General features: G+C 44.5%; 1 protein-coding gene across 2 annotated transcripts in view; it reads left to right on the top strand.

Moving 5' to 3' along the window:
- LOC147722941 (uncharacterized) overlaps positions 1–15,574 on the top strand; it is a 796,795-nt gene that overhangs the window by 124,776 nt on the left and 656,445 nt on the right. For both annotated transcript variants that reach the window (XM_086965340.1, XM_086965341.1), the window contains exon 3: positions 6,895–6,961. In XM_086965340.1, the coding sequence (XP_086821466.1) occupies positions 6,895–6,961 (67 nt within the window). The remainder of the gene's footprint in view (positions 1–6,894; positions 6,962–15,574) is intronic.

Below are 15,574 nucleotides of genomic sequence, written 5' to 3'. Positions count from 1 at the left end.
GTGATACTTACACTGTACATATGATAATGAGGTTTGTGTATTTGCTCTGTGAACTCTGGTATTGCATCTGGGTTCTAACAATGTACAGGGACTTTGAGCTCATTTGCTCTCCGGTGCCTTCAGATACTGCTGGATTGGGTGGGGGGGGTTAATATGTATGCTCGACCGTTAACCCCCCCCCCCCCCCCTTGTTGCAACGAGGGGGTCGGCGGCTACTGGCGACCCCCCCAAGAGGGTACACCCCACCTTGGTTACAGGTTATGGTTGGACACCACACAAGGTGGTGTTGCTTCCAGCGAGGCATGCGGTTGCATGCGTATGTTCTTTTAAAGTTCAAAAAAGACTTTATTTCGGTCAAAGTGACCTAGAAAGTACAGCACACAGCAAACATGTACATGACAAAAAAGAAATAAAATGCAACATGCTGACAATCCTAGTTAAGAAAAAAAAAAGAAAAAAGAGTAAAACCCATGATAGTTATACACATAATTTCACATTAGACAATACCTTGAGTCTTTGGGTAGGCGTGACTTTAAGGAACATTTGTGGAAAGTGCGCTGTGCAATAAATATATAAATTAGCTAAAAGAGACAAATATAAAAACAAGAGTTATTAGATAAAAAACTTTACAGACATGCAAGTCAACTAGAAAGTTAATTCAACTGGCGTTACTACTTCAGGACAGGACTGTCTGTACTTCATTTCTAGAGCTCAAATAGACCCTTCTGGTGCACCACATTGCGAACAAGAAACCTGCAACCGAGAATACTATTGGGATACTCGAATCGGTTTTCAGTATCCTAAAAACTTCGAGGCAGCACCTATTGCCCAGATTCTTGCACATCTGGATCAACCAACGCTTCCTTGCTCTCTTGTAACCTGGGCAGCTGAAAAAGACATGGAGCTCAGTTTCTTCAGGGTGCTCGCAAGCCGGACAGTGGGTCATATGTTGGTCTCTCCACTTAAATGTAAAACAGCGGACTGAAAGCACCTCATATCTATATTGTAAATAGAGCTTCTTAGCTGCTGGTGGATTTATGAGATCAATTGCCGGCTCGAAACAAGGAATATCTTTGATTTCCAGCAACCCAGAAGAAAGTTTCCCAGTTCTAGTAAGGGTGTGTAATTGAGTCAGTCTGTTCTCTTTGTAATGTGCCTTCTCGTGGTCCTTAGATATTAGCAGACAGGCTGACTCAGGATCAGACCAGCAATCCCCTAGACCCATACTGATTAATAAAGATTTGATATGTGCGAGCCATGGGATCTTTGCAGCGCCTCGTGCCCTAAGAACTTCTAATAATTCCTCCCTATACGATGTAAGTTCGGGTGTTCACCACAGGCGGCGCCAATTCATTATAGGTTTAACGCATGCTACTTCAGCTATTGGTGTTATGCCTGTGTCGAGGCATAGAGGGACCAGCGGGGTACTATGTGGCAGTCTAAATAGTTGTCTTCAGTATTGGTTTTCCACCTGCGTTAGCTTCTTCAGGTTTAGATGACCCCAAAGCTCTGCACCATATAAAGCCCCACCTCTCGCCTGCGTCCTGTAGATTTCGATTGCTGGGCTAATGATTCTTTTGCTAGAGTTGTTAAAAACCCTCAAAATGCCCCCTGAAGATTGTGCTAGTTTTAGCGTGGATTTGGTGATGTGCGGCCCCCATTCAATGGATTCGGAAATTGTAATGCCTAAATACACAAAGGATGACACTCTCTCAAGGGGTTTGCCATTAAGGGACGGGTTGGGGCGTGTGCTTTTTGGACAGTTGAATGCCATAAATTTTGTTTTCTGTACGTTTATTTCTAAGCCCCTATCTCTACAGAACCTCTCAAATTTGTCCAAAACCCTTTGTATTCCCATGGGCGATTTGGCAAACAATAGGGTGTCATCTGCAAACATCATTGGCGAAATTCTGCGGGAGGCTAACTTAGGTGCATCGAGATCTTTTTCTGCTAACAGGGCGACAATCAAGCCATTGATATAGAGGCTAAATAAGGTTGGCCTGAGCACGCACCCCTGGCATACGACACGATTAATGGGTATAGGTGCTGTAAGATTGCCATCCTTGCCATACCTAACTTGTGCATAATTGCATTCTTGTTAGCGTTTAAAAAGTCTGATTAAATATTCAGGGACCCCCATCTCTCCCAGTACTAGCCATAATTTCTCCCTGGGTACTAAATCGAATGCAGATCTTATATCTACAAAGATCAAGAAGAGGCTGCCCCCCTGCATGCTTACGATCTTCCAGTACAGTAGTTGTAATCTCAGTACCTGGTCCAGGGTCGACAGTTTTTCCCTGAACCCAGCCTGCAGGGGAGACAGAACCCTCTTCTCTTCCATCCTAGCAAGACCCCAGAACGTCCTCATATCTCTGTCCCCTAGTGCAGTTTTTTAGTGAGGCCCACTTTTCATCTTCCCACCTTCGCTTGGCTTCTTTTATGGCACTTTTGTAATTTGCTCTTGCCGGCCTTATGGTAAGGCAATCTTTGGATCTGATGGTTAATACCAGTTCTTTTAGTTCGTTTGGGAATCCTTCGCATATTTGGGATGCTAAAGTGGGAGGGGCTTTGGTTGGGGTATGTTCTAGGTGTAACAGCATGAAGCACAGGATGCCATTGGTGATAATGCTACATACAAAGTTAAACGGTACACATCAACAACCTGAAACCCGAAATGAGGACAGCAATGACCGGTACTAACGGTGACATAATAACATGGGTGACATGGAATGTCGGAGGTCTCAATAGTCCGAAGAAAACTCGGCAAGTGTTGGCCTATTTAAATCGGCATAATATTTAGGTGGCACTGTTGCAGGAGACTCATCTCACTAAGCATACAGCGGCAGCAGTGGCAACTAGATGGGCTGGGGTGCGGTTAGCTTCCTCTTATGCAAGAGGTGTTATGATGATTAATAAAAATAACTGTACCCTTTGAAATTTCACATGTAGACCAAGATCAACAAGTATGCTATATCTTGGTGCCGGGTAAACAATGTTGTACGTTGATGATTATTGTAAATATCGAACCTGTTTTTTATGAGACGCTATGGGTTAAGGTACATAAATTGCCTCCGGCAGCAGTTATTTGTGGGGGTAATTTTAACATTGTATTAATACGTGAAGTTGACCGTAGGTCCTCTGCAGAATTCACAGTTAAAAAAGCTGCACTGTCTGTCAGGGATGGTATGAGAGATTCGAAACTGCTAGATATCTGGAGATTGAGGCACCCTGGGCTGCAGGAAGGCACATGCCATTCTTATGCTCATCAATCGTGGTCGCGCCTTGATTTTTGGCTGGCCACAAGTGGTGTGAATACCTGGACCACTAACGACAAACATTTGCCTAGAACTTTGTTGGACCACTCTCCAGTTTTGCTCAATATGACTATACCTACACACACCTCCACAATTTCAATGGCGATTACAATCCTCCTCGTTACTTGACCAGGTATTCCGTGAAGGAGTAAGAGAGGTCATAACAGACTATTTTGTCAATAACGTAATGTCAGTACAGAGTATGGGAACTCTATGGAAAGCGTTTAAGGTAACAATATGCTGAGTATGTATGGGATTACGAGCAGGAGTGCTCAAATCGTTACGTGGGACCATGAAGCGGCTTGAGCAGGAATTGGGGCAACTTGAAAGGGAATATGAAACCACACCTGACAGGGCAATGCTGGTTAGCATTAGAACAAAGGTCACTGATTATAATGAGACAGCTGATCTGCTGGACTGCCAGATACTATGGGGAAGGGGGAAGACCTGGGAAACTATTAGACAATAGAATTGATGAGCCTTGGGCCAAAACCCGGATCGTAAAAGCGATTGCAGAAGATAACACTATCCATTATGACACGCCAGGGATACTCAGCTCATTTGTGCAATACTACCAAACTATGTACGCAAGCAGGCAAACAGCAGCAGGAGAGAATTGCACAGCACCTAGAAGATATAGCATGAATATGGTTATCACGTGGGCAGAAGGATTTTTTAATGCATCAAATTACGATAGATGAAATTCGGGATGCCATCTCAGCGTTGCCTAGCGGGAAAGCAACGGGCACGGACGGCTTACCAGCAGAATTTTATAAAGAATATACTGACTTGCTGATACCCTATCTCCATGAGATGTACTTAGAGGGGTATGAGGTACAGCGCCTTCCGGACACGCTTCGGGAAGCGTTGATCATAGCACTGTTGAAGCCTGGAAAGGCTCTGGATAGTTGCGAATCATACAGGCCTCTTCCGCTTATGAACACAGATGTAAAGATTTTGGCAAAAATGCTAGCCACCAGACTGCGTTTGTTGCGCCCTACAATAGGGCTCCCTGACCAATCGGGATTTGTCCCTACTCGATCCATGTCCCACAACCTACATACCCTATTTGCAGTACTACATATTTTAGAGCCAACATTGCCTGCAGTGGTGGTTTTGCTAGACGCCGCTAAGGCGTCTGACTCTTATCTCCTGGAAATATATGTTTGCTGTCCTGCATCGCATGTAAGTGCCCTACGTATACACAAATTGGGTCAAGCTATTATACACTGATCCTGTAGCGAGAGTGCGTATTAATGGGCAGACGTCTGATGCTTTCCAGCTTCTGCGTGGCACACGGCAAGACTGCCCATTATCGCAATTATTATTTGCAGTAGTACTGGAACCGTTGGCACGCATATTACGGCAGAGATATGCGTAGACTGCGTTGTGCTTTTACCAGCGGCTCCTTGCAGTATCCATGTATGCAGATGATATGGTCCTATATGTACGTGACCCTTCAGTATATCTGGTGCAACTGATCAGGGAATATATCCGATTTGAATGACACTCACGGCTCGGAATTAACTGGAATAAGTCCGTTGTAATACCATTAACTGAGAGCACACCGCGAATAGAACTTGCGTATCCATTAGAATGGAGCACCGACCCGGTAAAGTACCTGGGAATCTGGATCCATAAGGATCCACAGGTGGTTATACAAACCAATTATGGAAGGGCAATCACACGGATAGAAGAGCAAGTGTACCGATGGATAGCATTACCATTATAGTTTGCAGACAGAATAGCGCTAACCAAGATGACGTACTTCCGAAGTTTTTATATTTATTCATGAATAACCCCATTCGGTTAACAACGCATTTCTTCACTACACTTCACACTTCCCTAATCATGCTTGTATGGGGGGAGTAAAAACCAAAGAGTGAAGTGGGAGGTGTTAACACTTCCATATGAAATGGTTGGGTTCACAGCTCCAGATTTACAATTATACTATCTTTGTGCTCAGGCACATTACGCCTACTATTGGCAGCAGGCGCCAGCCTTCATCTCGCATGTTGCTGTAGAAACTGGTGCTGTTCATCCAATACCAGTTAAAGCCCTGATTGTAAACACTAGCACTATATTTGAAAAGGGAGAAATAGATACGGTGCAATGCACGTCAACACATGGAAGGAGCTTGGGAAGAGGGCGCAAAGGGTCCCTCTATACGCTCCAGCTATGCCACTTTTGGACCATACTGGACTCTCTGTAACGAGTGAGTCTGGTGCTTAAGGTCCTACATGAAGCAGGAATACACACAATAGGAGATATATTTCATGAAGGGAAATTTATCAGAGTCTCGCAGTTTGTAGGGGGGCTGTGCAATGCTGATGTTCATATACAGCCGATTACACGCAGCATTACGTGCACTATACCCATGCTTTCCTGAGGAGCCGCCCACCTCAGGAGCGCTGCAGCTAATATACACGGCGCAAACAAGGTCCAAACTTATCACTCGTTCATATAAGGTTTCACAAATAGATGCAGTAAGCGTTGGGTAGGTCCACCGGAGAAATGGAATGCTGTTCTATCTGAGCCACTGACGGAGGATGAATGGAGAACATGTTGCAAATTGACAGGGCAGCTGACTGCAAATGGGAACCTTAGAATTATTCATTTTAAATATTTGCATCAAATGTATTGTACACCTGCACAGCTTTATAAATATGGTTTAAGAGATTCTGCATACTGTATATGATGTGGTGCACAAAACGCAGATTTCCAAAATTTGTCATGGGCCTGTCCAAAGATTTTTGAGTTCTGGATACAAGTCACACACACATTGACAAAAATGGTGGGAACGCTGATAGATTGTGACATTCCCTAATAAACATACTTGCAAAGTACAAAGTTCAAAGTTATTAATTGGAAATTGGTGTCTATAGCTTTATTATTGGCAAAACGAAGAATCTCCATTCATTTGGGTTGCAGACCCACACCAAAGCATAAGCATTGGATGAAAGATATGGGTCGGGATTAAGTCACCTGCTATGCTGAAGAATTACCAAGTGTGTCTAGGCCACGTGAGATATGGGGTCCGTTAACTTCCTATTTGATGACTATGGTTGCGGACTGATGCCATTCCATGTACTGCTCGAGATCTGTTATTGCAATCAAAACACTGAATTTTACCACTAGGTTTTTATTGGAATGAATCAAATCATCAATCTGTGCTCTGTTACTATGTGTAAATGCTGATGAACTTTATGGTTGTTCTATTATGAAAATTCAATAAATAAAACCAAATAAAAAATAAAAACTATGCAACAATTAAATGTACATGATCTATAAGGTGACAAAACATACATAACACAAATCTTACTAGGAAACAGTCTGTGTCGAAGAATACATTTGACAAGTATAATACTTCCGGATACAGGGGAATATCCTATTAAAGACCGTATGAGACCATATGTTGATTTGGCTAAGGGAGGGGAATTGTGTTCCGAATTTTGAAGCATCCCAGAGTGATACAAAAAAACACTTCCTACATTTATACTGGTGTATTGTGCTATACAAATTAATACAATTAAGGTCTATGCTTTATGTTTAATAAGTTTATTTTATCTTTTATCAACAGTATGATAAGCCATTTGAGAATTCTGTGTTGGTGAATGTAGAGACTATGGCGTATGACACACCAAATGGTAAGGCATGTGTGCTTGTATATGCATATATTATTTGCATTTTTATTTTTAACTGTCTTACATAGTCATGGATTTCATGTTATCAGTTTTTGCTAAAAGTGCCCTGTGTTGAATTGTTAAGTCCTATTTTTGTGTATTTATTTGTTTTTGTTTTAAATAAATGTCCATCTCTTTCCTCTCCTACTACTAGGTGGATGTTACCTTAATTGGGGACTCGAGGAAAGACTAGTGATTTTAATGTAACTTACTTGTGGTACCCCCTTCTATGTATCATGTGCCTCTGTAATTGTTGGTTGGCTGTTTATAGTTAACAGTTTTTAGGTCTTGCCTGCCAGACAGTGCCCAGCTTTTGGTGATGTCTTTTTAATCTTATTAGGTATACACTATCAGACAGCTATGTCATTGGCAGAAAGAAGTAATGTCTGTTTACAGTGTGCTTAGAGCCCACCCATGGTTTACCATTGACTGGCTTTATTGTCACTCTCATTTACTTGCTTTTTATTCGAAAATTGTTGTGGGCTTTCCTTCCTCTTCTGTTTGTCTCTCCCTTGGAGCATTGACACATTACTTGTGTGCTTCTACACTTTGCTGCTGTTTCATTGGGTTAAGCACTCAATGAAAGTGCATTTGTTTCCACCAATCTCCCTTATGTATTTCTCTCCCCTAACCGCACCTATGCTGCTTTCTGTTCCTTATGTGCTTCTCCCGTGCTATCTAAATGTTGTACTCCCCCTTGATTACTTCTCTGTTGTGTCACTTTTTTGCTTGTGTGCTTCTCTAGGCCTGCTCCATACAGCTCTCACTAACCATTGTTTCTTTCACATCCCTTCCCTACATGCTACTTCCCTCCACCCTCCCTACGTGTTGCTCCCCACCATCTACTCCGCCAGTGTTCTTTCCTCCAGCCATTCCCTACGTGCTGCCCACCCCCACAACCTGGCATTCTCTGTGATGCTTCCCCATGTTTCTTTTTTGCTGTTCCCCATGTTTCCTTTGTGTGGATCCCCCACCTGCGCTCTCTGTGGTGCTCTCCCCATACCTGTGCTTTAATAGAATAAAACCTCTTTTGCAATGCTTACTTATTTTAATTACTGATCCAATTTGGTAATTTAAAAATAACGTTTGTGCCATTTAGAAGTGTATGCGTGTTTGGTGCGCGCGCCTACAAAATGATGCAGCCACCATGTCATAGCTCCTTTTTTTTCTTTTATTATTCATGCTGCAGTGCATTGGGGATGCTGTGCTGCATGGTTTAAAACCATTGGCGAAGCCTATAGCTCATGAAGATACGACTAATTGGCATTGCCAGTGCTTGTTTAATTAGTGCACAATGGCTGGATTTAACCTTCTTAACCAAAGACTTACTACGACCACATAGTTTGTTTTCATTTGTGCTTGAGAGTATATTTTTGCTTCAGCCTTTGTTACACCACAGATTTCCTTCGCCTCCTTTTAAACTTCAGATATTATTCAAGTAATCTAGCTGTTGCAGAGCTTCCATCCCAATCTGTAACCTGTCTACACCTCTCAGGCAGTGTCTTGTGTGTATGTGACCATCGTAACCAGTCCACACTTGTTACAACTGCACCACTGCCCATGGGAGAAAAATGTTGGCTTCCAAGCAAAATTAGGTCATCTTTGCTTCAGGCAGCCCATTTTTCTACAACATTTACGACAAATGACTAGATTGCCATTTTGGCCAGCGAATGAAATACACCAAAAGCAGTTGTGAAAAAACTTCAACTCCTGGATCACCAATTGTGCAGACAGTATTGTTCCCATCAAGAGCAACAGGCCAGAGAAAAACCTCCAAAAAGGCCAGCTTGCACACCCAAGAATTCAGAACAGTGAAACAAGACAGCAAACAGCTGGAGCCGCGATTGCGCACCAGCAAGGACACCTTCGACAGGGCAGCCTTCAAGACGTCTCTGAACCTCTGCCACCGCCTGTTAAGATCAGCAAAGAAGACAGCCCTTGAATGCATGCATCAAAACCAGCGCCAACGATACCAAGGAGCATTTCAAAATAGTTAAGGAATTCTCCAACCCGACTGCCAACAAAAACATCACACCCTCACAGGATTTTTGCAATATCCTTGCCCACTTCTTCCATGACAAGATTGCCACTGTATACCGTACAGAAACATCAAACCCCATCGCACACCTACAGACTTCTTCAACAGATATGTCACCACCTTAACTGATACAAACCTCTCCTCTTGCTGATCATCCTCTCCACCTCAGACGCCAACTCCACCATTAAATCCATCCACTCAGGAGCTCCCACAGACCCATGCCCGCACCACATCTTCAACCTCGGAAACCAAAGGATTGGCCAGGAAGACGCCACCCCACTCGACACCTCTATCATCACCCCAGCATTTTCAGATGTCTAGAGACATGCCAAAGTCAGACCACTACTCAAAAACCCCTCCGACCCCAGCGAACTCAAAAACTACCAGAAAATCTCCCTGCTCACATTCCCAGAGAAGGTACTGGAAAAAGATCATCAACAATCAACACATAACACACCTGGAGCAGAACCAGCTACTCGACACCTCCAAATCCGTCTTTCACAGCAATCACACACAAGGAGATGATGGATGGAGTGCTGAAAGTTTTCTGACACTCACCCCCAGACCCAGATCTGAATTCATCATCGTTCTTTAACTCACTTTGCCACCCCAGTTCAGACCCAGCCATATGCATATCAGTTTTGACCCTTTACCTCATGGGAACAATCCAGACCGAACTGCCAGGCCAGGTCTTGCCTGGACCGTAAACAAGCATCCTGGGACCGGTTTCAGGGTAACACACCTCATCAGCCAGGCTAGCTTGAATCCAGTGACAAAGTGAGCAAGGGACCCGCGTCTGTGCATACCCTACCAAACTCGGGTGGCATAGTGAGCAAAAGAACAATGGATTTACCCAGATCTCTTGACTGGGGGTGAATGTGTGATTAGCTCTGCATTCTGTTCATCATCTGTGTGTCTTTTACATTCTCGCCCTAAGTGCGCCGGGGATGCCCCGATGTGGGTCCCAGGCTCACTGTGCTACTGGATTCAACCTAGCCTGGCTGATGAGTGGGGTTGCCCTGAAACTGGTCCCAGGATGCTCGATTCCGGTCCAGGGAGGACCTGTCTTGGCAGTTTGGACTGGACTGTTCCCATGAGGCACAGGGTCAAGACTAATTTGCATATGGCTGGGTCTAAACTGGGGTGGCATGTTGAGCTAAAGGCCAATGGATTTAACCCAGATCTCTTGACTCGGGGTGAATGTTTGATTAGCTCTGCATTCCGTCCATCATCTGTGTGTCTTTTACTTCCGATGCAATCAAAGTGCCGAAACCAACATGAACTGGGCCACCAACGACATCCGAACACTCCTTGACTGGGTAGAAACAGCAGCTTTGATACTTCTCGACCTCTCTGTAGCCTTCGATACTGTATCCTACCACACGCTGATCAAAAGATACCACCACATCTGCATCCAAGGGGACGTGCTCAGATGGATCACTTACTTCCTCACCGGAAGAACCCAGAGGTTCCCCCTCCCACGTTTCACCTCTGAAACTAAGGAGATCGCCTGTAGTGTCCCACAGAGCTCATCCCACAGCACCACGCTCTTCAAAGCGTAGATGACCTCGCTAGCCAACTTTGTCTGATCCGATGGCCTCAATATAATTTCCTCCCCAGACAACATCTAACCCTTCGTCTCACTCACCGACGACCCCAACACCACCAGAACCAACTTCTACAGATGCATGACAAACCTTTGCAGACTGGATGAAGAACTGCCTGGAGCTGAACACAGACAAGACGAAAGTACAGATTGTTGGCAACAGCAGCAACACATGGAATGACTCCTGGTGGTCATCAGACCTAGGACAAGCACCAGTTCCCTCCAACCGTGCTAGAAACCACGGAATTCTCATGGATACGTTCACTATGAATTCAGCTATCAACGCAGTCTCCTCCTCCTGCTTTGTCACTCTGCACATGCAACATAAAAATCGCAGCACACCTCCTTCAGAGACTTCAGACCATAAAGAGCGCTGCAGCCAGACTCTTCGGCCCTCCCCGATGATCCCACATCACACCACTCCTCAGGCAACTCCACTGGCTCCCCGTACAGAAGAGATGCCAATTGAAGCTGCTGATCCATGCACATAAGGTTCTACAAAACCAATGACCTACCTACATTAACCACCGCCTGAATTTCCACCAGCTGTGAAAGATTTTGCTCTGCCTCCCTTTTACTTGCCCATACTCCCCTCATCTACCGAAGCAGAAGTGGAGGACGCTCCTTATCCCACATCGCAGCCTGGAACAGCCTCCCCATTCACCTCTGGCCCATCAACTCACCTCCGGAATCCTGACTGGCCCTCAAGGCCTGGCTGTTCGTGTAAGCCTTCAGGACTTTTGGGTGATTAGCCACACTTTATAAATCCTGATTAATGTATTGATTGAGAAGTCAGTCCCTTCAATTTGCAAATATTGTGGGAAGGGCTTTCTTAGCAATTGCATATTTCATTTTCCATGCAGTGAGAGCATTCAGCCGTAGTAGGTTTTCACTTTTTCACCATCTGAGCCTCTTTGTGTATAGTGAAGGCTTTGGACATAAGATCTTGCATGTTAAGAGATGTGTACTCCTTGTTTTGAGTGCCTAAATGTGCTGCTGTCTAGATCCCTAAAGCAGGTTTAATTTTGTCATAGTTAAACACTGATCATGCATGTGCACCATGTCATTGGCCTGTCTCACAGATTGCGGTCTTGTTGGACTGGAAGGAGGTGCCCAAAACACTACACTAATAGTGGTGTAAGGCTACCTCCCTCGCCAGCAGTTAAGTAACACCAGCACAGTGGTGGCAACATACCATGTAGTAATCAGCAGTAGTGAACAGTACCTTTTTATCCAGTGTCACTAAAGTGAGGCCTATAAGCTCACTCACCTTTTTGAAAGTTCAGCTGCTCTGTGCTCAACCCACCCTTGGCATAAATCAGCTAGCTGTACAGTACTGAGAAGCTTTTGAGTAGTGACTGTGCTGGATGTATGTGCTCCTGAGAAAGGTACAGGACTAGAGCAGTACCGTATAGTACATGTGGGATTAGGGCATGTGTTGTGTATGTATGCCTGCAAGCAATATATTACATGAAAGATGCATGCACAATGGAAACGTACTGGGTGTATGTGTATTTATGTGAAGTGCAATAAAGAAAGGGGGGGAGTGTGTGCAGCGCACATATGGGGAGTGTGTGTGCTGGCAAAGTGGGTGTTTGTAAATAGCACACCTTGGTACAGTATAGAAAACCTTCAGTTCTAAACAGTGTGCACATACTAAATGTGTGAGCGAATATATGTGTACTTGTAATGGTACAATGCATGCAAGTAACCGGGCTGGACAGTAAATGTGCTGTAAATGTACAATGAGTAAGTGTGCCTGCAATGGTATATTACATAGATGATCCTGTGTTCCCTTTTGGGAAGCCCAAGGCTGCCTGATGAAGGTATGAAGAGGAGAGTAATGTCCCTCGATAAATTTGTGTATTGCTGTAATCCTATGAACTGGATGTAGGCACGCACTGGAGGAAATGAGACTCCCTTTACACTTCAAAATGCTGCTCTTTTATTCAATGATAGATTACAGGAGATGAGGCTGAGAGAGGAATAATATAGAGATGGGCTGAGAGAAAACGTTTGATGCACATATCACCGTGGCTTACATCCAGGTGTGAGCTTTGGTCACTGCCATGAATTGTCTTGTGGGTCAGTCAGCTTCAGAGTCTTGCCTGCTGTGACAGACATCCTTTCAGAAATCAAGAAGAAAAAGAGAAATGTACAGTTCAACAGAAGCAGAACTCTAACATAAAACCTCAAAGACTCAGACTTTAAATCACTTATGCTTGTGACAAGGACTGCGTGCAAAGGCCTCTTAGGCTCCCTGCTGGGTGAGAGGGTATCACCCAGGGAAACCAAAACCACCTGCTCAGGTGCAAAATGCAATTTGACGAAATAGCACACACAACAGAACAAAGAGCTGAAATTCTTGCTTTTAATGAAGCTGATACCAACAGAATATACTCGTTGATAGAGGAATCTGAGGAAATATGTCCAGGTACAGGATCAAAGGAAGCAAACTACTGTACATGTCAAAGAAGATCATTAATCCAAAATTGCACGCAAGCACATTAATAAAATACCACAAAACGCAACGGATTCCACGTGGACTAAGGATATCATTGAAATCGACTTTGTGCAAGAATAATGCGAGATTCACTGAGAGATGGTTCGCAATATTAAACAAATGTTCATTAGACTTAATATTGCTAATAGTAGAGGAATTAGCTAAATTGATAGATGACCTAACGAAAGAAATAAACCTTTTGAAAGATGATCTTAACAAAATGGCAACAAAGGATGAATGGGACCAAATATTAGCCGATACAAACAAAAAAGTGGAGGAATATACAAAAGAAATTAATGATCGGAAGCTCAGAAAATTCAAAAGGGACACTACTGACTACCGCCTCGGAGAGGTATACACATGGGCAGATATTTACGCTAGAAGGAGGCAACAGAAACCAAACAATGAAATCTTCTGACGATTCACAACAGAGATGGGCACCGTTTGACAACAGGAGACCACGGCTAGCCCTAGGAGGTAAACAGTCAAACACTGCAGAAAAAGTAACACCAACCACATCTGGCACAGGGATTGACCTTTCTTCATCTGCTTCATCCTCTTTTTTAGAGAGAGGCACTGGACTCCTAGCAGAACTCAGAGGGGGAAAAAAACAAACCCCAGTAGAAACTGTGGCTCAAAATACGAGGAGTCAGAAACCCTAGTGATCAACATATCCAAATACAGAATGACTACTAATGAAATGAGCATAAAAGCAATATAATGTTGAAAAACCTCAAATCCACTGTGGCAACACATTTCAATGAAGCTAAACACAATCCTTCCCAATTAAAATTCTGCATATTGGAAATGGTGACTATTCAGCCAGGAAGAGACAATAATAATCATTTATTAAGAAGGGAAACATTCTGGATGAACTTTTTGTGCACCCTGCACCCGAAAGGGTTAAATGAACGAATGGAACTCAGGTGTTTTCTGTAATATGAGACGTTATGTAAATACGTGGGTAATTAGTTAGTTCTTTCCACACTATCGCGCACATCATTCAACGTTGTATATTAATGATGTTTGTTTACACAATTCAGTGACTTGTACAGTATTTTTTCTTAATGCCATGTTCCTGTTTCCCCTAGTACACCACGTGATATCCATAGGGCAAAGGTTGCATCATGTATCACTAGAACCGACTTATTCTCAGATCGGTCACGTTAATATACCTGCATATATAGTTGTATATCAGACGCATGTAAATCTGGCATAGTATCGTGGCCACGACACAGCCTACATCGACATAACATACATGCTTAGTCATACACATTATGGGTAGAGTCTGTTTTTACAGTGTCTATGTGGTCCTCTCACCACGTGATCGGACAACAGAACACATAAAGACGAAAAAAGATAGAGCGCCGCACGCCAAAACAAACTTAGAAAGATTGAGATGTCGGGGGTTTTTCACGCGCACATGGTAAGGGACGGATACATTAGAAATACCGGCTAAAATTTGATGAGCTTCACGTAATCTGACCTGAGTATTGTATACTCGATGGTAAAGTGGTGTTTAATGTTTGTCTCCACAGTTTCGTGCACAAGACATTGTAAGAACCGCACAGGTTAGTGAACGACCAGTGTTAATCTGGTCTTTGAGCACTCGTGAGAAACACAACATCACCTAGGCAGTTAAATGCACGCCACGTATAGTTATTTTCACGAAGTCAGTGGTACGATGACAAGGGCTATAAGGTTACACGTATACTGATACTACAGTAAGAAGGAACATGCACAATGTACGCATTCGGGTTACATGGTAATAATGTGAACTGACGTGGACTAAAGAAGTAATTACTGGGGGGCGTGGCCAACTGCCGAGCATGGCGGCAGCTTGAAGCGGGAGCTCCTTGAGGCATAGCGGCCCGTGCTGAAATCCGTACAATTATCCGCATTATCGCCCGCCCGAAGAAGCGGCATCGGCTCGGGGACCCGAGCGGCACTGTTTGATCCGATCCCAGTGAAAATCGGATGCCGGGAAGTGCTCCGTTCTGCGGCGACGTGCTGGGGCCTGTGACTGCCTGGCCGCACCGGCCTGGCGTGACTGGCGGGCCCGGGCGGAAGTACATCCTGCTCGGCTTGGGCGCGGTGGCTCCAGCCGGCCCCTGCAAAACTCCGAAACGAGAAGTGCTCCAGCGCTCCGCATAGCCGGCGTAGACCCCCGTGAGGGCAAGAGGGGCTGCCGCATCCAGGACTGGCTGTATAAATCGTCCGAACACAGAGCAAGTACCTACGCAGGCGAAGATAGCCCTGGGTCCCGGACTGCGCCATATTGGGTTGAGCAGACGATCGGACACAACGCTCGCGCTGCGGGGTGAGACAGAGTGCGCCAGGGGCCCTGCCGTCCTCCCGCAGCGCCACAAATCAGAGTCTCACTCAAGCTTAACGGGGAGACGGGCCTGAGCCCTTGAATCCTGGCGCAGG

The sequence above is a fragment of the Lissotriton vulgaris genome, chromosome 4_1 (assembly GCF_964263255.1).
Source record: "Lissotriton vulgaris chromosome 4_1, aLisVul1.2, whole genome shotgun sequence".
NCBI lineage: Eukaryota > Metazoa > Chordata > Amphibia > Caudata > Salamandridae > Lissotriton > Lissotriton vulgaris.
This window is presented reverse-complemented; position numbering and strand designations above follow the sequence as displayed.